This window comes from Dendrobates tinctorius, unplaced genomic scaffold, assembly GCF_039654945.1.
Source record: "Dendrobates tinctorius isolate UK_male_01 unplaced genomic scaffold, ASM3965494v1 ptg000129l, whole genome shotgun sequence".
NCBI classification, from domain to species: domain Eukaryota; kingdom Metazoa; phylum Chordata; class Amphibia; order Anura; family Dendrobatidae; genus Dendrobates; species Dendrobates tinctorius.
Genome location: NW_027361797.1, coordinates 35665715 through 35690608, shown reverse-complemented (window position 1 = coordinate 35690608; position 24894 = coordinate 35665715). Strand labels below are relative to the sequence as shown.

General features: G+C 40.3%; 1 protein-coding gene across 1 annotated transcript; it reads right to left on the bottom strand.

The window, feature by feature from the left end:
- Nucleotides 1–24856, bottom strand: LOC141047882 (uromodulin-like). Its single transcript, XM_073543201.1, has 11 exons — nucleotides 24788–24856; nucleotides 24583–24677; nucleotides 14959–15012; nucleotides 13239–13435; nucleotides 10716–10864; nucleotides 9873–10115; nucleotides 5154–5307; nucleotides 3985–4060; nucleotides 3181–3201; nucleotides 1804–1827; nucleotides 1–202 (listed from the first exon to the last, which is right to left on the bottom strand). The coding sequence occupies exons 2-11, from the start codon at nucleotides 24656–24658 to the stop codon at nucleotides 135–137; spliced, it is 1062 nt and encodes a 353-aa protein (XP_073399302.1). The 5' UTR covers nucleotides 24659–24677; nucleotides 24788–24856; the 3' UTR covers nucleotides 1–134.
- Between the last annotated feature and the right edge of the window lie 38 nt (nucleotides 24857–24894).

Below are 24894 nucleotides of genomic sequence, written 5' to 3'. Positions count from 1 at the left end.
TGCAAGAAAATAAAAATTGATTATATTTACTTTATGATTTGAAAATCAACCTTTTTGTATACTTTAGACATATAAATATAATTTTATGTATCCGTAGTTTCAGAATTTTATTACAGAATAGATTTGTAAAATGTTCACAGAAGTATGCTATTGATTAGCATGAGTCCTAACATGGTGACAAGGCTGAGACCAGAAGCTTTGCCTGGAAACAAATAAAAGAAAAAAATCTCAATACTGAGGAAAAGATAGCATATAAAGCATTATTGTTTATAGAATCAAGAATAATTTTGTAGATTCGCAACGTTGTGTATAATCAAATAAATATAAAGATTTCACCAAAAATAACACAGTTTGTTCCTAATCTCCATTTTTACTGTAAAAGGTAATCTGCCAGCCAGTTTTTGCTATGTAATCTGACAGTGGTATGATGTAGACGCATAGACCCTGATTCCAGCGATGAATCACTTACAGTACTATGCTAGGTGTAGCCGTTGTGATAGAATCACAGTTTTCTGTACTGCAGATTTAGCAGAGCTCGGAATTTTCAGCCCTGTGTAATCCCACCCACACCACTGATTGGCAGCTTTCTGTGTACAATGTATATTTGCAGAAAGCAGCCAATCAGTGGTGGGGGCGGGCCTGGACTGAGACATAAGGCACCTAGTCCTGAAGTGACTATCTCCTGCTGATAAAACTCTAATTATATTGAAACAGCAATACACAGTCCAGTAAGTAACACATCGCTGGAATCAGTCTTGCCCCTAGATCATGCTGCTGTCAGATTACATAGCAAAAACATGCTGACAGATTACATTAAATCCTAAACTATTTTATATTATCAATATTAAGAAATACTTAAAAACGTTCTCAGGAGATCAACCATGCTCCTCCTCTTTTTAACTGTCTTTTGTCTGTCCGTAAGACAACTGACTGTAGCAAGAGTCTCATCCCTCCCTCAATAGGAGACAAAAACATCTGCCTGATTATATGTCGGTAGAAGAAATCGGGAATGATTTATTTCTCAAATTTTTAAAAAGTGGTCAAAAAGGAGGAAATATTTTTAAATGAAAAATAAACATTGACCCTGCCGTCTTTTTCCCTCTAGCATTGCTATTTCATCGATTCCCATTGATGATTACATTCCAGCCAATAGCCTCAACGATTGTGTACTATGTATGCGAACATCATTGCTAAATTCTGTGATTGGCTGCAGTGGTCACATCATTTGTTGACATGACGTCATCACTTCTGGTACCAATCAATACAATTAAAATATAACTTTTTTTTATAACAGTTCATAGTCCCGAAAAACCTACTAAATCCCATTGTTCACTGACGAAAATTTTTAGATGTCTAAGGCTGGTTTCACATTAGCGTTGAAACAACGCTGCGCACTGCGTCGGTAAGCCCCGCCCCGATCCGGCTGCCCTCCCCGCCGTGCGCGATGTTGCATTTCGGCGCGCACGGCGAACCGTCAAAAGTGCGCAGCACGCTACTTTCACACTGGCAGCGCATGATCTGCGCACCCTATGCTAAAGATAGGGTGCGCCGATCGCATGCGTGCAAATGCGAAAGTAGGCGGTGATCCCGGATGGGGCGGGCAGGGAGCCGGATCGGGGCGGGGCTTACCGACGCAGTGCGCAGCATCGTTTCAACGCTAATGTGAAACCAGCCTAATTCAGAAACATGCAAAATACCCTGCAGACTGAGAAGCATTGCCATCACTGTTCAGCTCTCGTTTGCTTTTGCATTTCCTTTTTATATTTAGATTTTCTATAAAAAAAATTAAATCAAGAAACTTACCGACACTATCTGGTATTTGATTTCCTGGGAAAAAAGACAGACAGATATAATTTAAAATAATTTTGTATTGGATGACAAAGTAGGTCTTAGTAAATAGTGTTTCTTTATTCATAGAATTGAGAACAATAAAATGTCAAAATGCCGAACAATATAAATGAAGGTGTAATGTAGTAGTGAAATGTACAGTAGTAAAACCCATCTATATTGATTTTTTACATTCTGTAAAAAAATATGAATATAAAAATAGCATTCAAAACTTTTGATGATGTTAAAATCAATAATACACTAAGTTACTCGTCAACACACTTTGGGACAAAAAAGATCATTTTAATTCATTCAAATAAATCTCGTCATTTACCAGGCAAGGCTTTGTTGCCTAAATTGTGTATCAAAATATATTGGCTAAACATGAGTGATTGGTTTCCACCACCGCTTAAAACTCATCACTTGCAACACAAGTCGTGCCGGTGTCGTGATCCAGACCGGGGTTGGAGTCCTGTTTTCCCCTTTTCCCGGTTTGGTCATGAAGGGGTTAACCTTTCTCAGCCTCAGTCTGGGTTCAGGTTTGTTATTTTTCGCTGCTGCTTCCTGCAGGCGAGGTCAGTTATAGTTCCTGTCTAGGGCTGCTGTCGCTGACTCTGATTGATCTGATTGGTCCTGCTACATTTGCTATCTGATCCCATGTCTCTGTTTTCCCCTATTCCCATCCTGACTCAGTGTTTCCCTTTAGTGTGCTGACTCCCTGGTTTTGACTTGGCTTGCATCCTGACCTGCTTCTGTCTTTTTTCTTTGTCGTATCTGCTTCCAACCGTTGCTGATTCTCTGGCTTGTCCCTGACCATGAGTTTGCTTAATTCTTTGGTACTGCGCTACAGTTTAGGATTTGACCCAGTTAGTTTGACTACTCTGCTGCCACCTGTGGTAGCCTTGCTGCTGCAATGCAGGCCAGCTCTGTTTAGGTGCAGTCCTGCTTCCACTCTACTGCCATCTTGTGGAGCCTGCACCTACTTGCATCGCAGCAACATGATAGTCGGTCTTGACATCGACCCAACTATGCCCATAGGTAATATGCAATCTACTATATTTTAGGTAAAACAAATTACTTTCATAAACTTACCAATTATGTAAGACAAATTTGCAATTGAAGATGGAAAAATGACAAGACGCTAAACTTACTTATTGTTATCCTCTAGAACACTTACAAAGAGACACAACTTGTCACTCGGGAAAGATTTAAATACTTTCACCAAACCAGATTTTTGATTGGCAATGTCTTGGCAACCAGGATATTTTGCTCACCAGCCCCACGACAATTATGTCCCTGATGCATTTACAAGATGCTATATTGAAGTAGTGCAATGTAGATTAATAAACTCACCATTGTTTTCGTTTTCATTTTCTGTAATAAATAGAAATAAGTAGTTAATTAAAAAAGATGTTATACAGACTGGATTAGTCATTGTCATTTTTGCGGGTGAAGCTTCATCGGTAGCTACCATCGAGATGTACGTTACAATTTCCACATGGCAAAAACTTTTGAGTAAACATCTGAACTTCACTAAGATCATTAGTGCCCTACCCGATTTTTTATGAGTAATCATCATCGTCTGGTTTATTAAGATGAAAATGAATATACGAACATTCGACTTGTGTACAACTCATAGTTATGAATGTAAGAAGTAAAAAAAATAAACTAATCTCTCATCACTCAACATTTTGGTCACCCCATTTCCCACCATCTGGTCCTTTTCTTTCTATCATCACGCACCACATCTCTGTCTTTTTCACTATAGGCCAGACTTTCCGGCCAAGTGTAGGCCTTGGCATTCATTTCATTGTGTGTTGTAAGGTCGCAACATTGTGATGTCAAGCTGTGAGCCTTGACCTTAGGACGTGCAGTGACCTCTGACACCTGGACACGTCCGAAAGTCCTGGCCTGCAGTAAAGAGACCGGAGATGTGTTATTTGATGGTGGAAAAAAGAGGACCAGACAGTGAGCAGCAGGAAGAGTTGAGAAAAGTTAAGATATTAGGTGAGCATTAGCTTTGGGGGTTTTTTTTGCTGACCCTGCACCAGTTCCAACCTACATATAAAATCAAGTTATGAATAAACGACCAGAACCCCAAGGGCTGCCTAGAGTTATTCAATGGATTTGGTGTAGAAAGTAGGCATAACAGCATACCTGATAGACGAATTGGTCCAATGGTTATCGATCCTTGGATTTCATCAGCGTCATTAGCGGCTTTTGAGCCACAAGTCTATATGAAAACAGAATTAAATGTTAGTGTTTCTAGGAAAGCTTAGTGAAAACTTCCTTAACTGCACTCAAAGAGCTGTCACTCCACAACTCTATATTCTAACATGTCTACCGCCACAAGTCATATGAGAGATATCCAAGTGTGGTCTGGACCCATGGGCAACGAAGGTCATTGTCACCAACACCGAACTTTTTTCTTAATTAGGAGAACTTGGAATAAGCCACTAACAAATCCTTCTGGACAAAGATTTGAGCATGTTTTTGTCCAAAATACCGATTCTTTTTAAAGAATTTTGTGCCTAGCGTAATTATCTATGTCTGTTGGCTACCACAATAAGGCAACTGTTATGCGCTTAGCGTAATAATCTATGTCTGACGGCTACCACAATAAGGCAACTGTTATGCGCCTAGCGTAATAATCTATGTCTGATGGCTACCACAATAAGGCAACTGTTATGCGCCTAGCGTAATAATCTATGTCTGATGGCTACCACAATAAGGCAACTGTTATGCGCCTAGCGTAATAATCTATGTCTGATGGCTACCACAATAAGGCAACTGTTATGCGCCTAGCGTAATAATCTATGTCTGATGGCTACCACAATAAGGCAACTGTTATGCGCCTAGCGTAATAATCTATGTCTGATGGCTACCACAATAAGGCAACTGTTATGCGCCTAGCGTAATAATCTATGTCTGATGGCTACCACTATATGGCAACTGTTACTCGCCTTCGATAGACATATAAAGTGGGAACTCCAATGACAAAATTATGAATATAAAGACGGACAGTTATCATTGGAAATTTCCTGTGCTATACTTCAGAAAGAGTCTTTACAGTGCATTGACTTTTCACAAAATGGTAGGCATTGGAGAAAGTTCTCCCCTTACTCCTTCTATCAACCACTTCTGCAAGGCAGGGACATAAACTTGACATTGCTCCTGAATGCATGGCTGCCAAATCCCCCCTAGCAGATTCCTTCTATAAGGAGGATTCCTGATTAATACACGGAAATGTATAGTTATATGGTCATTGAGGTAAATTTTATAGGAGACCTACAGTATAAATCACCAGTTGTAAAAAACATACTTACAGTCGCACAAGTCCCAGGGCAGAGGCGCACTGAACAGTGCACGTACACATAGGAATAATCCCCTACAAATTTAAACATTTGGATATAGAATTTCCCAAAAGTGGAAACACCATTCTCAAGTATGCCTATTGTACTGTCTTGTGGGTTACGGCATCTATAAGAAAATATTAACATGATAAGTGTCACTACATACAGCAGAAGAGTGAAACAATAAGTAAATGCAAGTAAGTAAAGAAGAAGTTCAGAAGTTTCAGTAATTTTCAACATTTCTAGTGCAGAGTACCAGCCATCCTTTCTGCCAATGGATCCCTGTAGCTGATATTACTTTCCAGAGAAATGACTTAAAAGGCCATTGGTGTAAATTATGAAGAAAGTTTAAAGAGTTTGATCAGGGTTAGAAAAACATAATTTTTTTTCCAAAAACAGCAAAAGAGATCAGATATCGTTTTTTTTCTCCCATTAAAAATAAATAAAAAAGAATTTTAAAAAATATATTTGCTAACGCCACAGCTGTCAAAATCTGTAATCAATTACCGTAATATGAATAAAGCGCGATTTATTCATTTATTTATTTTTCTTTTCCAGCACCTTTCAAAAAATGTAGTAAAAAAGAAATTAAAATGTCCTATCATTCACAAAATGCAAGCATTAAATACATCAGCTCGCCATGTTAAAAAAACAAGCCCTCGCGCAGCTCCATTGATAGAAAAATAAAAAGTTACAAGCTTCAAAATATGGGGACACAAGCTAATTTTTTTTTTACAAAATTACTAGTTTTTTTTCAATATTTAAATAAAAGAAAACTACACATGTTTAAAGCGTAACTAAACTTTTGTTATTTTTTGGAGTGTATTGCTTCCCCTTAAGTCCTGAAAATTATAGGGAGCTTTGGGGTGATCCCTGAGTCTCTTACTGATTGCTTAAACTACAAGGCAGAAGGGCTGAGCTCCAAACACTGGTCCCTGTACTGCAGCTGACATGACCATTAAGGAGCTGAGAGCTTCTGGCCTGCAGATTTAGAGATAGGTGGGGATCTCAGGAACAAGGCTTCCACAGATCTCCCCAGGGCTTTTAAGGACCGACAGTATATCTAAAATAAATAACATTTTATTTATGTGTAGGCATTTTCAGTACTAATCACTATTATTAGGCTATTTTTTAAAACTTTAAAACTTTAAAGTGGATATCAGGGACTTAAAAAAAGGTTTGTAGTTGCTGACAGAAGTAGCTACCTGCCTGTTGTACCCGGCGCCGGTCATTGACAGCTCCTGCTGGAGATTCAGCTGCTCTCTGTCAACATATCAGCAGTTTCTCTTCCTCTTAACATTGCGGGACTACAGGTGTCATGCTGATTGACAGCCGGCTTCCCCCAATTATTCAGCAGAGAGATGGTTGTCAATCAGCATGACACGTGTCAATAGAAAGAGAAACTGCTGCTCTATTGACAGAAAGCAGCTGAATCTCCAGCAGGAGCGGTCAATTACACTGGGTTACCAAGGTTTTGTCCCTCGGACAATTTTGAGTGTTCCTGATAGATTTTTTCATGCTGATTTCAGAAATGACTTCAGATTTTTACTATCACGTAAGGTTTTTGAGAAATGATACGAAACATTATAATATTCTGTTATAATTCTAAAAACTCATATATGAACGTTTTCTGAAACGGTATATTCTTAGTTTTCCACTGAAATAACATAAATCGCTGATCTACACATATGCAAGCACTTATTATGCGAATTCTGCGCAGGCACAGTGAATCATTCTGCTGACTGTGTACAGAGCATACCACATCTCCTGGGCAGGGGAGGAATCAAAAGACAATACTGACATACTTAGAGCATGGCTGAATGGATCATGACCTTCAATGCCGTTCACTGTCCCAATGATATGGAGAGAGCAGGGAGATCATGTAACAGATTGCTACTTCTGCCTTACAAATGTAACAGGATATTCAGCAAAGAACAAGAAATCAATAGAATATCCTAATCTTCCTTCAGCCATAAGATCAGTTCCACATGATGAAAGTCTTTGTGTTCCAAAGTTGCCCAAAGTATGGACAATGGAGGATGACAAAGATGAACTAGCAGTGTCAGTGGAAAATTAAACTGCTGCAGACCCTGACTTTGAGCCTTCTACATCTGATTCACATCTGTTCACTCAAGCTGATCTGAGTGACTTGGTCAGAGATTTGAAACTGTCAAAGAGGCAGGCAGAATTATTGGGATCAAATATACAAGAACGGAATATCTTATTACCAGGAATAAGAGTTTCTGTTTTTCACTGTCATCAAGAAGACCTTAATCAATTTTATAGCCATGTCGACAGTTTAACCTTTTGCAACGAGGTCTTGGGGTTGTTTTTTTAGTGCTCTTGGATGCGAACATGACCTGAAGGAATGGCATTGGCGACTGTTCATCGACTCGTCAGTTTTAAGTCTGAAGGCTGTTTTACTACACAATGGAAATATCTATCCTTCTATACCTATTGGACATGCCGTACACATGAAAGAAACGTATGAGAATACGGAGTTACTGTTGACTCACATTAATTATAGAAATTATAAGTGGAACATATGTGGTGATCTAAAATTTGTTGCATTTCTTCTTGGACTGCAGCTTTGATATACCAAGTATTGTTGTTTTACTTGTGAGTGGGACAGTCATGCACGAGAAATGCACTATTTCAGAAAGGACTGGCCACTCCGTGAAAACCTGGTTGCTGGACAGAAGAATGTTAAACATAATCCTCTCGTTGATCCAGCAAAGATAATTCTCCCTCGTTTGCATAGTAAGCTTGGGATTATGAAGAATTTTGTCAAAGCAATGAACAAAGAATTGGAAGCCTTTTCTTACTTGCGACAGAAATTTCCAAACATAAGTGATGCAAAGATTAAAGAAGGTATTTTTATTGGCCCACAGGTCAGAGATATAATGAATGACAGTAGCTTTGATGGTCTTTTGCAAGGTGCTGAACAAGTGGCATGGAGAGCCTTTAAGGATGTGACCTTTAACTTCCTTGGCAACAGCAGGGCACTGAACTTTGAACAACTCGTGGACAACATGCTCACAGCATATCATTTGATGAAATGCAATATGTCACTAAAAATGCATTTTCTACATTCTCACTTGGACTTTTTCCCAGCGAATCTTGGTGCCGTTAGCGATGAACATGGTGAAAGATTTCACCAAGACATTGCACTGATGGAGAAAAGGTACCAGGGAAAGTGAAGTATATCAATCCTGGCTGACTATTGCTGGAATCTTATTCGAGAAGCATCTGACACGGATTATAAACGAAAATCGTCTGCAAAACACTTTTGAACAATTTATTTTGCTACTGACATCGATGCACATGTATGTAGTGTCTCGGACGTCATAATGTAGACTATAAACTCTTGTTTCTTAAAAACCTTATGTGATACAGACTTTTGGAGCACATATTCATGTTCAGCATATCAAAATCTATAAGATACAATGAAATTTTCCCAGGGCACAAGAACTTTCCTGAAATTTGTTGCGCAGTGTTACCAGCGCCGGATACAACGGGCAGGTAGTTGCCTCTGTTAGCAACTACATGCCTGTTTTTAAGTCTCGGATATCTTCTTTAAGAGATCGTTCTTCTACTATATAAAAAGATCCCAGTATTATGATGACCCATCGTAGGTGCAAGATACTACTACATATTTTGTGTTGAGTCAAAGGCTCTTGAAGTTGAACCTCTTCTCAAGACAAAAGATTGCAATTCACCTTATTTTGTATTCTTAGACTCACAAGGTGCAAATAATTTGGATTTCTCTTGTAGCCATGGTATAAATGTGGAACCATCATTTACACAATATATATAGAATTTTGGGCTCGGACAGATGACCATATTATTGGTCCAAGTGTGATCCATCAGATCGTATTCAGACCAATGTTGGTGTATGGAGCCTTGTACATGTCCATTTTTTTTCTGCCCAAGGAAAAAAAATCACAGCATGATCGATTTGCATCCGTCAGATTGCACTCGACCATGCAAATTAATGAGTTCATGGAAAAAAAATCGGACTGCACTTGGATGACATCTGAGTGCAGTCCGATTGTCATGGACTGACAGAATAGGGAAGACGGAGATTTTTTATTCCATCTTCTTCTCATCTGAGAAAATGGAAGCACATTAGGATCACACTCTGATCAAACTCTGACCAAAATGTGATTAGCCAAATCAGCCCGATTCACTCGAAAAAGAGAATATACGCTGGTGTGACCCTAGCAACATTTGAATATAAATATCTACATCAATGGATGGCAACCAACTATACCACCCATAATGATTTATATTAAAATGATTCCATTTAAGGCTAGTTTCACACTAGCGTTTCACTGATCTGCGTCGGTCAGCGCATGGCCGCCGCTAAGCTCTGCCTCCTCCATTTGATGGTGCACCAACCTGCACCAAACACACCGTGTTGCATTTTGGTGCGCTCGGCACAACGTCAAAAGGACGCATGTGCTGGCAAACACATACCTGCGCACGGCCTGCGTACCCAATGCTAAAGATAGGTATGCAGGCCGCATACAGGGCGCAAACGCCCATTGGTGGAGCTGACAGGAGGAGGCGCGGCAGGTGGCGGAGCTTAGAGGCGGCCGTGCGCAAACCGACGCAGGTCAATGAAATGCTAGTGTGAAGCTAGCCTAAGACAAAACAGTATTGAGTTAAGTATTTTGAATATGATCTTACTTATTTTTAATGATCTCATATTTTTTGGAGTCATATAAATTGCTGCTCGGCGTGCTCCAACAATTCACCATCAGAAGACTGTAGTCTGGGATAGGGTTTACAATATAGACGCCCACATATAAATTAGCTGTTGTTGGGAGCACAACTAATGAAGAAGTATATGGAGTTGTGTAGCTAATGTCCGTGTAGATCGCCATCTTCACCTCGAATGCCCCGATGTTTTCAATGATTATATAGGTGATGCTGTAAGGATGAAAAAGAAAGTTTTCAAATCATTAATTTTGCAAATATTCAAGATCATAGGCCTAGTAATGGTGATACTAGAATGTATGTTGGGACAATGAATGTATGTAACGGTCATGTTATTAATATGCTGGAAACTGTTGGACAACATTAAAGGGCGTCCGTGACCAACTTTTTGCTATGTAATGTGAGAGCAGCATGATGTAGGGGCAGAGACGCCAATTCCAGTTATGTATTACTTTCTGAGCCGCTTGCTGTGATTTTGAAAAAATCCTTGTATTATCTGATGCAGGTCTACAAGTTCTTTGAATGCTGAGCTCTGTATAACCCCGCCCACACCACTGATTGGAAGCTTTTTGTCAGTTTACATAGAAAGCTGCCAATCAGTGGTGGGGGTGTGTTGTTACACAGAGCAGGGGGACTACATGGTATGTGTGAACTAGCTCTTTAGTGATAATCTCCTGCTGATAAAACACTGATTTTATTGAAAATACAACAAGCAGGGCAATAAGTGACACAGATTGTTTCTTGACTATAAGAAAACCCAAATTCTCTCATAAATAAAAATGCTAGGAACACGGAGAAACATTAATACTGCACCTCACATCAGGCTTCAAAAGTCCTGTATTTGTTACATTGTAGTTGAGGGGATACGAACAGGTCACGTTAATGACATATTGATGTCTGTAGATAATTCCTCCTGGTGGAAGGAAAATCTGATTCTTGTATACTGCATAATTTTCGTTGGCCTACAAAATATATAAGATATTATCAGAAGAGGAGGAGTCAGGAATATAACTTACCTTTCACATTACCCTCTAATATTATTAATATGAGAATAGATATTGAAACTGTATTATTGGGTGGCCTAAATTCATATACTAAATGTAGGCTTAATAAAATAACCTAATGTAAATCCCAAATCGTGTAATTTTTTTAAGCTCCACTTTAAGGCACTCACAAACAGTATTACTTATTTAAATTTGCATAAATCATAGCCATGTTATATTCAATTTTGTGCTTTACAGTTCAATGCTTTCAACATAGTTGCATTTTCACATATGGATGCTGTTGACAGCAGTTGAGCAGTGAAAACCTCCCATGCACTTTCATGAAAAATAGAATATTTGGCCTTCATAAAAAAAATTTAAATGTGGAGCTGAAAGTATCTCATGACCCAATGTTAGTGTATACCAGAAAAAGAAAAACATTACAGTAAAGTAATAGGAGCAAATTCATGTTAGTATCATTTACATCAATTATTAGGCAGCTTGATTTCCTCAGGCAAAATGGGTAAAATAAGAGATTTAACTGACACTGAAAAAAAACAAAAATTATTAAGCCTTTCAGAAGGATGCAGCGCTCTTGAAATTGCTGAGATATTGGAGGTGCGATCACAGAACCAGCAAAGGTTTTGTTGCATATAGTCAACAGGGTCACAAAAAATATATTGTGAAGAAAAGATTATAAAGTTTCTCCTTGTAGAGAGTGGCATGCCTGGCCTGACATTACCAACGTGAGGAGAGTTATAAGCCATGCAATGCTCCTCTGGGAAATTAACTATGCAAATTGACTCTCCAAAGAAGAAGAGGACTTGAACTCCAGTGCCCTCCATTAAGAATAGCATTCCTAAAAGTCAGAATTTACCTTTTAACAAGCCTTACCATGTGACTCAGGATAAAAGCCAAAAAAAACTCTGAATTTGCAGACACAGTGTTTTGGGAAGTTACCTCTCATCAGTGCATAGCATGAGATCTGATTTGACTTAATCCTATATATGCACAGGTCTGACAATCCTTGCGCTACTTTTTCATGACATGGAATGTTTAATGATCTAGTGATCTTCAACCAAGATTATTGTTCGTCCACCTGACCTAATAACCTTACTTTATTCTGCAACTGATGGAGGTCTGATGTAAGACCGAAACATTTTGCTTGCTACTAGTGTGGACAACATTAAATTATCTGATCACTTAAATTGAGTGCCGAGTCTCTTAATCTATTTTGTGGAAATCGGACTCCTGTCAGATGACATCCGAGTGTAATCCAAAGATTTCCACTGACTCACTGACTTGCATGACCGAGTGGGAACCGAATAGGAGATAAAACTCGCGCATGCTGCGATTATTTTTCCAGGACATGTGCCCCCATAGAATAACATCGATATGTAGGCAATCAGTTATTTTGATATAATGATACTGACAGCTGTGAAAGGTTTGGCTACAATTACCAGGGGATTTTGTTTTTGCTCCTCTTTGAATTAAAATAAAGTTGGGGCATACTTGTTAAATTACCTGGAACATCCGATAGGCTCCCAGAAAAAAGTGAAATCTCTGAGATTCCAGAAATAGTTATAAAATGTCCCAGACGTTGCTAAAACTTTGTGTAACACAGAGCTTCACAAAGGTTTTGTGAGCTTGATAATAGTTGTGGAAAGATAGGGCATAGAATGGGTTTCGGTGTAAATTGCCTATAAAGGTTAGGGCTAACTAAGCCAGGTAAAGATTGAACATTATGGATGATAGCATTTTTGAAGTGTGTAGCATAAGAAAACAAGACCTAGAGGTTAGAGCCATGTACAACTGTTGACATGTTTTTCAATGGAAGCATCTGCTTCTTATATCCTTGGTAAATGGCTTCCAGGAAAATTGTTATCCTCTTAATATATTGCAATCATCATATCACATGGGACTGTGCTTACAATTGCTCATTTTACCTTTCTACCCAGTTAATTGTCCATTTTTACATTAGGTCAATGACCTCACATCATTAAAAACTGACTAGCTGAATCCATCTAAGCTCTGTGTTGAAACAGGAGGTCAATTTTCCCTGCATGAGTCATCAGTCACTGCAAAAGTCCCTGGCAGGGGAAGAAGGGAGCAGCTGGGTCAGAAGTTGGACATGGGAATGATTTTTACAGGGACAAGAGACTTCCTGTTTCTACATTGAGCAGAGGAAAGAGAAGAATAACAGGGTAGAAAGGCAAAATGAGCAATTGTACGTACACAGCGCTATATAATATGGTGATTGCAATATTTTATGAGGATAAAATCTTTGAAGGGAGGAGGAGGAGTGCTTGTTTAATACAGCTAGGTTTACTCAACAAGTCACTGATATACTTACAGTGAAGTCAGTTCCACATATATGCTGGCCAAGAGACCATCTGACGTCCATTTTTACATCATCATAATCAAATCCACTGCACCTTCTCTCCCGAAGATGGATGTTTGGAATATCAATCTCCTTATTTACTAATGTGGCCACATTGAGAGTTACAGAGATGCTATCCTTTGTGCACACAAGGTTTGAGCAGAACCCCTCTAAAAGAAAAAAAATGTGTTTATTACGTCAGTTTTCCTTACATTTACATATTTCAAATTTGCTTGTAGTCATGTTCTCCATAATAAACCGACTTTAGGGGATTTAGAAATGTTGCATTATCAATGATTCACAATTTAGGAGACACATTGGACACGTTGTTAGCGCTAAGTGAGTAGCAGTCGTAAAAGATATGCAAATAAATTAAAGTTTTGATATATTTTAGTTTATTTGTGGGGAAAACCAGCATATTTCATGGATAACCATGCCAACCCATGCGTAACATCCTAATGTACTGAACCATGTGGAAAATTGATCATTCTCAAATTCTATATCATACCATAAAATAATCAAATATTTCCACTAAAAGTAAAGTTATTGCCTATGACACTAAGGGCGCACACAGCACCAGAAACGCATCAGTGTTTTTTTTTTCTATCATTGCCATATGGATTATAATTGTTTGATACTTATGGAAAAACATTTGAAAATTTTACCTATTTTTTTTGGATCAGCTTTACTTTTTTTTGGACTAAGGCCGGTTTCACATTTGTGCTTTATAGCTCAGCGAAGGCCTGCGCACGGCCACCGCTAAGCCCCGCCCCCTGCTGGCTCCCTGCCCGCCCCTTCCGGTCATCGCCGCCTACTAGCGCACATGGACGCTTGCGATCTGCGCACCCTATCATTAGCATAGGGTGCGCAGATCGTGCGCTGGCCGTGTGCTAGCAGGATTTTGCTGTGCGCTGCGCACTTTTGAAGGTGCGCCGTGAGCGCCGAAATGCAGCATGCTGCGTTCGGCGCACACGGGCGCACCTTCAAAAGTGCGCAGTGCACGGCAAAATCCTGCTAGCGCACGATCTGCGCACCCTATGCTAAAGATAGGGTGCGCAGATCGCAAGCGTCCATGTGCGCTAGTAGGCGGCAATGACTGGAAGGGGCGGGCAGGGAGCCGGCAGGGGGCGGAGCTTAGCGGCGGCCGTGCACAGGCCTTCGCTGCGCTATAAAGTGCAAATGTGAAACCGGCCTAATATCCTGACCGTCAACAATATTTGAAACGGCAAACATTGCATACGAAGGACAGATTTGGTCATTCACCGCACGGTGGGTGGTTTATTCTCTCCTTTTATCATAGATTTCCATTATGGCGCACTATAGTGTTATGTTCTTATGTATGAGTTCTATATAGTCCTCAGTAAAGGCAGTATATGAGTTTTATGTAAGGTAGTGAACATTTCCTGCTTTAAAATCAGTCTTCAATGCGACTCTGTTTTTTTGCTATGGTGAAAATGGACATATGGAGAACATCATATATTCATATATAGTGCTGGATCAAAACATCACAAGGCCATATGGGAACCTTACGGAATACAATTACTACCGAATTACAGCTCCGTAACACACAGACACTAAATCGGTGTAAGGCCGTGATAGGATCAGGGGCATGAACACTGATCTGTAGCGATCACACACAGTATGCTGAACACCATTAATATTACATTATTAATGTTATAAAAGGTTCTCGTACCTGAATCCGCACACAGAGACCTAACGTCAGATGATGGGTCATCTTTTACACGCACTGTGTAGAAAGAGGATATTTATTTTATTACTTAAAAATTATTGTAAAATATCATTTATACCCAGCAATGGGAATACAGGGAATCCGTCAGCAGCTTTTTGCTACCTCATCTGAGAGCAGCATAGTGCAGGCAAAGAGACCCTTAATTCAATGATGTATCACTTAGTTTACTTCTTATACAACCAGAGCTTTTAGATTTAGCATTGAGAAAACTGCCCCCCAACTACACTAGGCTTTCTATGTACATTGTTTATAGACAGTGAGCTGCTTGTCACAGAAGGGGGTGGAGTCAGACTAGCTGCTGTAGTCCAGGCAATGATAATCACCAGGTAATAAAACCTTCAATTTAAGTAAGCAACAGCACACAGCCTGACATGTGACACATTATTGAATACAGTGTTTTAACCCCCCCACCTCATGCTATAGCAAAAACCTGCTGACAGATTCCCTTTAAATGTAGGATTAACCACAAAAATAACATTTCAAGATCATTTTCTAGAAATTAAAATACATGTACTTGAGTTCTCCAATTAGTTCAAGTGTTAAAATTGATTTTAAAGGGAAACTGTCACCAAGTGTTTTCTACCTCATCCAAGAACAGTATAATGTAGGATAAAAGACCCTGATTTCAGCAATGTATCACTTAGCTTACTGGGTGCTGCAGTTGTAATCATGTAGATGTAGAATGCAGCAGAGCTCAGAAAGCTGACCCCTCCTCCATGCCATGTATGTACATTGTCTATTGACAGTGAGCTGCTTATCACAGGAGGAGGTGTGGTTGGACTAGCAGTCTCATGAGCACCAGACCTGGCAATGATAATATCCTAGTGACAAAACCTTAATTGTAAGCAAGAGCACACAGCTTACTAAATGACTCATCACTGAATTCAATGTTTCAGCCCCTATCTCCTGCTGTCTTCAAAGTACATAGCAAAAACCTGGTGACAGATTCCCTTTAAACTGGTTATCTATTAATGGCAAAGCTTTGTGACAGTGACTAGGGCTCAATAGTTCAACTTTCCACGAGCCCAGAGCAGCAATTCTGCCTAGTTAAGCAGTGATACGAGGTCAAGAATATACAGTATCACTACTCAACTAGGTAAAGTTGCCATTTAGGAAAATGGAAAACATGGGTAAGAACTCCACTGTGAATGCTGTAATTGCTGTATTCCTGGAGTACTAGTCAAATAAAGGCTCTGAACTTTATACCAAGGCTGGGTTGTCACTGGTACTCCAGCACAAGCTTCCCGCTGTGCCCCCAGCTCTTTTCTTACCTCCCATGCATTGTAATTGATGATATAAAGTTCAAAGTAATCGTATACTGTATTGTGCCACACATTGAGATTATCCTATAGCTGACAGCTCTCTCCTAATTTCCCATAGACATAAGTAAATCCCTGCTAAAAATCTCTGTATGTTCCACTCACCTTTCACTACAACTTATCTTACAAAAGTACAAATAATTGGGTATATTGAAATCCAAATGTCCTATCATCCATTTTTCTTTGTTGGCAGACACTGAAGGATAACCAGGCTATTTCCATATTCATGTAATTGTTAGTTGCCCCAAAATACTCGGGCTTAAATAAAGGGATTTTCCACTACTGGACAACCCCTTGTTGTACATAAGTACTTAGTACAATATAACCAATATATGTCCCATATTAGAACAAGCCTCATACAATAAAGAATGTTAAAGCCAGAAATAAAACCATTATATCACCAGACAGGCCAATGGGAACATATAATCCTCCTGCACTAACACGCCATCAATTAATGGGAAATCATTTATACCTACCATATGTCATTATGAGTCAAACCCCTCTGCTTAGTACCCCGACGCACGTTTCGCATATAGCTTCGTCAGGGGGTGACGTCTTTTGTATCTCTGTCTGTGGCCGGGCTTCAAAGGTGACCATGATTTTTTAAATGTCCAGCGATGCTATGGCATTGCTGTAGATAACACAAGTGATCAGATGATCATAGCTTCAAGTACCCTAAAAAGACTATTAATCACAGTAAAAAGTTAAAAAAAAAGAAAGTTCAACTCTCCCCCATTTTGTTCCATTACAAATATATATATAACACTAGATGGTGGCCCGATTATAACGCATCGGGTATTCTAGAATATGTATGTAGTTTCACAGGCGGACTGCACCTGTCGCTGATTGGTCACGCCTGGCTGGTCGCGACCAATCAGGCTAGTGCCGGTCATCTCCTGGCTGCGTTGCCACTGACCTCCGTGCAGCAGGAGATGATCCGCGGCAACCGTCAGGAGATCAGCAGCTAGCGCCGCAGATCTCCCGATGGTAGGGGTGGCGTGCGTCATTCGAATTCCTCGCCAATTTGCAGCAGGACTGTGCCTGTCGCTGATTGGTCACGGCCGGCCGGGCGTGACCAATCAGCAACACAGGATTCGCAGCTGGACTGCGACAGGTGCAGTCCACCCGCGAAACTACATACATATTCTAGAATACCCGATGCATTAGAATCGGGCCACCATCTAGTTTTAGATATTCTCCACTGCTTCCATACACACACACAGGGCAGAACACATCATTTAGGATAGGACATGCAGGGCAGGCACAGATAGCCGCATAACGCCGGCTGTGACACATAACGTGTCCCATATGCCGGCGCTGCAGTGACAGCCGCCTCTCCCCACAGTCCCCCTGTGCCGCCCCCTTGCCTGTCTCTGCCCCCCACGTGCACACACCGGTCGCCATCCCCCTCACGGAATGCAGGATACGGTCCAGGTAGAAGTTGTCTCTGTCTCCATCCATAGCTGCGTTGCTCGGTTGTAGGAGTCAGTGCATTGCCAGATAACCACAGCCGGTGCCTAACTCACCGCTAGAGCAAGCGGCATATCACAAGACTTCCCGCAGCAGACGACACATTGGCCTCATACACGGGAGTGCGCGGTACCACATCACGGATGCGTCCACGTTACAGTTGTTCCTGTGAGGTCCTCATTCCTACAACTGCATCCTACACGATTCTGTCTCTCTGTTTGTAACAGAAATCCCGCGTCGCTGATTGGTCGCGCCCGGCCAGCCGCAACCAATCAGCAACACGGGATTTGTGGCCGGACTGCGCCTGTTGCTGATTGGTCACACCCGGCCAGTTGCGACCGATCAGCAACACGGGATTCGTGGCCGGACTACGCCTGTCGCTGATTGGTCGTGGCCGGCCGGGCGCGACCAATCAGCGATGCAGGATTTCCGTTACAGACAGACAGAATTAGACAATTATATAGTAGATTATAAAAAATGCACATATCAGGTATCAGAAAAAGTCCAATCTATTAAAATATAAAAATAATTTCCCAAATTGGTAAACACTGCAAACGAAAAAAAAATAATTCAAGATTGCCAAAATTAAATTTTTTGGTTGCTGCCTTTAAAAATAAATGCTATAACAAATGATCAAAACATTGTATCTGTTCAAAAACGGTACTAATATAAATGTCATCTCACCACACAAAAAATAAGCTGTCACATAGCTCTATCGACAAAAAAATAAAAACGTTACGTGTCTCAGAAAATGACGACCTAACCAAAAGAAAGTTTTTTATTTTCAAACTTCTCATTTTTTTTTACCACTAAAATAATAATAAATGCTGGACATGTCCGGATATTGCTGTAATCATACTGGTGAGGAGAATCATATTGCTGGGTCATTTCTACCACAAAATATACAATGTAAAAATAATTTCCAAAATACAATGTTAGAATTGAGATTTTTTTCACAATTTCCCCCCACTTGGAATTTTTTACCAGTTTTCCAGTACACTATATAGTAAAATGAATGGTGCCATTCAAAAGTACATCTTGCCCCACAAACAACAAGCCTACTATTTTTATGTGGACAGAAAAATGAAAATGTTATGACTCTGGGAAGAAGGGGAGGAAAAAATGAAAAATAGATATTAGTCCCGTTGTGAAGAGGTTAATGCTTATATCAGGGCACCGGAAGGGTATACAAGGCTAAGAGGTGACCAGTGGCACTGGTCCCAGAAGTAACCATAGTTTTTTTGTAATTTTTGAATCGTCTCTGGCCATTAATAGAGAATTGTCAATAGAGTTGAGCGATACCGTCCGATACTTCAAAGTATCGTATCGGATGGTATCGGCCGATCTTTAAAAAAAGTATCGGTATCGCCGATTCCGATACCGGAAGTCCCATTCAAGTCTATGGGACTTCCGGTATCGGAATAAGAAAAACCCTTTCCTGCCCTTGTACAGCCTCTCTGGGGTCTGTACGGGCCTTTCGGGGGGCTGTGCCGGCCTGCCAGGGGGTCTGTGCAGGCTCCGGTGGTCTGTGCCGGCCTGCCGGGGGGCTGTGCAGGCTCCGGGGGGCTGTGCCGGCCTGCCGGGGGGCTGTGCAGGCTCCGGGGGGCTGTGCCGGCCTGCCGGGGGGCTGTGCCGGCCTGCCGGTGGTCTGTGCAGGCTTCGGGGGTCTGTGCAGGCATCGTCCGATGGGACTACAAGTCCCATCGGGCGATGCCTGCTACCATGACAGTGATTGACACATTAGCCAATGATGGGACAGTAGTAGTCCCATCATCCGGCTAATGTGTTAAATGTAAAAAAAAAAAAAAAATAAAAAAAAAAATTACATGCTACATACATACAACATGCATACTACATACATGCTACATTCATACTACATACTACATACATGCTACATTCATACTACATAAATACTACATGCAACATACATACTACATATATACTACATACATACTACATATATACTACATGCATGCTACATACATACTACATGCTACATACTACATACATACTACATGCATGCTACATACATACTACATGCTACATACATACTACATATATACTACATGCATGCTACATACATACTGCATGCTACATACATACTACATATATACTACATGCATGCTACATACATACTACATGCTACATACATACCACATATATACTACATGCATGCTACATACATACTACATGCTACATACATACCACATACATACTACATGCATGCTACATGCTACATACATACTACATATATACTACATGCATGCTACATACATACTACATATATACTACATGCATGCTACATACATACCACATATATACTACATACATACAATACATTCATACAATACATACATAGACATACAGTACATATAACATAGAGTAACATACTTACCAATACTTGTCACATTGTTCCCCGAAGCCATTGTCGTCTACGGAATAAATATTAACATAACAAACCACAAAAATACTCACCCACGATCCGAAGCAGTCCACGAGTGTGTCCCACGACGATCTTGGGTAGAGAACGGCAGCATCAGATGATGCTGCCGTTCTCTACGGGCTGCAGGAATCCAATGACGGAAGGTAGGTATCCTTCCGCACTGTATTCCTCCGCCACTTAAAAAAAAAAAAGTCCCTAGTCTCACTTTATGCCATTGCTGTGTGGGAATTTCCCACGCAGCAATGGCATAAAGTGAGACTAGGGACTTTTTTTTTTTTAAGTGGCGGAGGAATACAGTGCGGAAGGATACCTACCTTCCGTCATTGGATTCCTGCAGCCCGTAGAGAACGGCAGCATCATCTGATGCTGCAGTTCTCTACCCAAGATCGTCGTGGGACACACTCGTGGACTGCTTCGGATCGTGGGTGAGTATTTTTGTGGTTTGTTATGTTAATATTTATTCCGTAGACGACAATGGCTTCGGGGAACAATGTGACAAGTATTGGTAAGTATGTTACTCTATGTTATATGTACTGTATGTCTATGTATGTATTGTATGAATGTATTGTATGTATGTAGTATATATGTAGTATGTATGTAGCATGCATGTAGTATATATGTAGTATGTATGTATGTAGCATGTAGTATGTATGTAGCATGCATGTAGTATGTATGTAGCATGCATGTAGTATATATGTAGTATGTATGTAGTATGTATGTGGTATGTATGTAGCATGTAGTATGTATGTAGCATGCATGTAGTATGTATGTAGCATGCATGTAGCATGCATGTAGCATGCATGTAGTATGTATGTAGTATGTATGTAGCATGTATGTAGTATGTATGTGGTATGTATGTAGCATGTAGTATGTATGTAGCATGCATGTAGTATATATGTAGTATGTATGTGGTATGTATGTAGCATGCAGTATGTATGTAGTATGTATGTAGTATATATGTAGTATGTATGTAGCATGTAGTATGTATGTAGCATGCATGTAGTATGTATGTAGTATGTATGTAGCATGCAGTATGTATGTAGCATGTAGTATGTATGTAGCATGCATGTAGTATGTATGTAGTATTTTTTTTTTTTTTTTTAACATTTAACACATTAGCCGGATGATGGGACTACTACTGTCCCATCATTGGCTAATGTGTCAATCACTGTCATGGTAGCAGGCATCGCCCGATGGGACTTGTAGTCCCATCGGACGATGCCTGCACAGACCCCCGAAGCCTGCACAGACCACCGGCAGGCCGGCACAGCCCCCCGGAGCCTGCACAGACCACCGGCAGGCCGGCACAGCCCCCCGGCAGGCCGGCACAGCCCCCCGGAGCCTGCACAGCCCCCGGCAGGCCGGCACAGCCCCCCGGCAGGCCGGCACAGACCCCCACAGGGTGCACAGACCACCGGCAGGCCGGCACAGCCCCCCGGCAGGCCGGTACAGACCCCGGGCAGTCCACACAGCCCCCCCGGCAGGCCGGCACAGCCCCCCGGCAGGCCGGCAGAGACCCCCGGAAGGCCCGAAATGACGGCGCATCATGATGCGCACACACCGCGCATCATGATGACGTCAGTCTGTCAATCAACTTTGAACTTCCGATTCCGATGCCGACTTCCGATATTGAAAAAATATCGGAAGTCGGTATCGGAATTCCGATACAGCAAGTATCGGCCGATACCCGATACTTGCGGTATCGGAATGCTCAACACTAATTGTCAATTGTACAACACGTCCAACATGAAACTAATGTGTATGACAGATCTATGATTGGAAAAATTAGTCAAAATTGGGGCTGTGTACTGCACAGTGGACAACTAATGTGGAATCAGTCAAGGATTGGTGAGAAAGTGGCCCCCACAAAATCTAAGCTATTTATTAATGTTGTCTTTTATTTGGCCCTACTAGGGAAGAGGCATTGATTTTTGGTTGGTAAACTACGGTACTGTATGTGTTGAGGAAATGTGGTAGGTATCTGGTTGGATCGGTAGTCACAGATGAATAACTTTGGGCTATGCTTAAAAGTCTTTTTGTTATTTGCCAATCACATCTACTGTATTTTAAGAATTTGGCGACTGTACAAATACCCGTCCCTGCACATTTCAAGAATGAAAATTAGTTCCAACCCTGTAATGAAATTTAACTCCCACATTGGCCACCAACTTTGCCAGCTGCTGATATTTCAAAAGCTTAATGAAGTGTATAAGGAAATATAAAACTCATAACATACCAAGTGTTTTTATTTGTGGGATTTATTGGGGTATCCTATTGCTTTTTTTTAAAATGTTGCATGCTCTAGGTATGCCATTTTTCCATAGAACATCAAATGCACTACAAAAAAAGTTACAAAATAACAAAATAAAAAATCCCCTCCAAAACTGATTGAGCGTCGTGGCAAATGAAAAATATAAAAAAAAAAGTTTAATCACCATATGAAAACCATTTTTTTTTATATTTCCAGTTTTCCAGTTCCTCAGCTCGAGATTAGCTATCAGTGAATGAGAACACTGTACAGTTGATGAGGTCTGTTTGGGATAGAAGCGCACAGGAAGACAATACCGCAAGATAAATATGACAGGGTGACGCAACACCTAGAAGAGCTTTAGAATTCGTGGCTGCAGCCTTATAGCTGGAGGAAAAATTCTTCTAGGTAGCAAGTCCCTTTGTGGAGATGCTAGCTAAGCTTTTCTTGTGGGAATGAAGAATCTTCGATGTTATAACATTTTATTACACTAGTGTGTTTCAGCATTTGTCTGACTCCTTTTGCAGGGTAAAAACAAAAAACAAAACGAATCACGTTGGTGCAATAAAAACCTTAATTTTATTCCATGGATGATTCCATAGTGAGCATATTCCATAGTGAGCACTGTAGAGTTGTACCTGGTCTAGAGCAATGTTTCTAAACCAAGTACCCCTAATGACAAGAATATATAACCAAATACCCCTAGTGATAAGAATATCTAACCAAGTATCCCTAGTGACAAGAATATCTAACTAAGTACCCCTAGTGACAAGAATATCTAACTAAGTACCCCTAGTGACAAGAACATCTAGCCAAGCATCCATAGTGACAAAAATATGTAACCAAGTACCCATATGTAATCAAGTACCCCTAGTGACAAGAATATGTAACCACGCACCCTAGTGATAAGAATATCTAACCAAGTATCCATAGTGACAAGAATATCTAACCAATTACCCCTAATGACAAGAATATCTAACCAAGTACCCCTAGTGACAAGAATATGTAACCAAGTACCCCTAGTGATAAGAATATCTAACCAAATATCCCTAGTGACAAGAAAATGTAACCAAGTACCCCTAGTGACAAGAATATGCAACCAAGTACCCCTAGTGACAAGAATATCTAACCAAGTACCCATAGTGACAACAATATCTAGCCAAGTACCCATAGTGACAAGAATATCTAGCCAAGTACCCATAGTGACAAGAATATCTAGCCAAGTACCCCTAGTGACAACAATATCTAGCCAAGTACCCCTAGTGACAAGAATATATAGCCAAGTACTCCTAATGACTAGAATATGTAACCAAGTACCCTTAGTGCCAAGAATATCTAACCAAGTACCCCTAGTGACAAGAATATCTAACCAAGTACCTCAAGGAATCAATAAGTTCCAGTCTATATTGGCAGATCCATTAGATTTCACAGAAAGAATAGCATAGCATGCAGTTTTATTCTTCCCGTCAAACTATAGACCATTTCAGACCTCAGCATGGGTGCAGCTCAAACACCAAACCAAGAGACCACACTGATATAGTGTGACACATTAGCCCACCGGTGTACCAGACGCTCAGTCTTTGACACCATATTGGATCATTATTACAGTAGGGGACCAAAAGTCCAGTTGAAAACTATCACAATTAAAAAATAACCATCATTTTACACTTTATTTAATAAATTAAAAACACATAGAAACATTAGCAAATTTGTAATATATCTAATCAGGGAAATTTGCATCTTTCACCCACTGATTGTTCTTTCACCATGAATTCATGGGTAAAATCTGTATTTATTTATTTTATGTGCTTATAGGTTAGTTCACAAATAATATTTTAAACCTTATTAATAAAATGCCCAGTTGGTAGAAGAATAACAAAAAAAACCTACAAAATAAAAATGGATAGTCATATGTTCTATATCGATAGACTTTTTGTGGTGTCCACAAACCTTGGACAACACAGAATTTTCTACAGTGATTTCAGTGGGGAAACTCATACAAACAAGTCTTATGTACGAAAATATCAATGCGATACTGATAGATGACAACAGTTTTAAAATATAAATTGATAGTAAAAATATCTCACCACCATCCACATTTAGAGTAGCAACTAAGCTTGTGCTCAGGAGAACCACCAATGTCAGCAGAGCATGATACATCATTCAGAAGTTTTGTGTAGTTCTGTAAAAATAAAAATAAAACAATAAATTAAATGGAAAAAGACACAAGAACCCTTATGCAAAGTCCATTTTGAAACCTGTAGCATAACTGTATTATCTTGATCTGCTTACTTAATGCGTTGCCACGAGAAAGCCTCTGCAGGACTGACTTCCATTGGTTTGCTACCCTTTATATTGAGAAAATTATACTAACTTTTTTACTGCCATATGCCGATTGC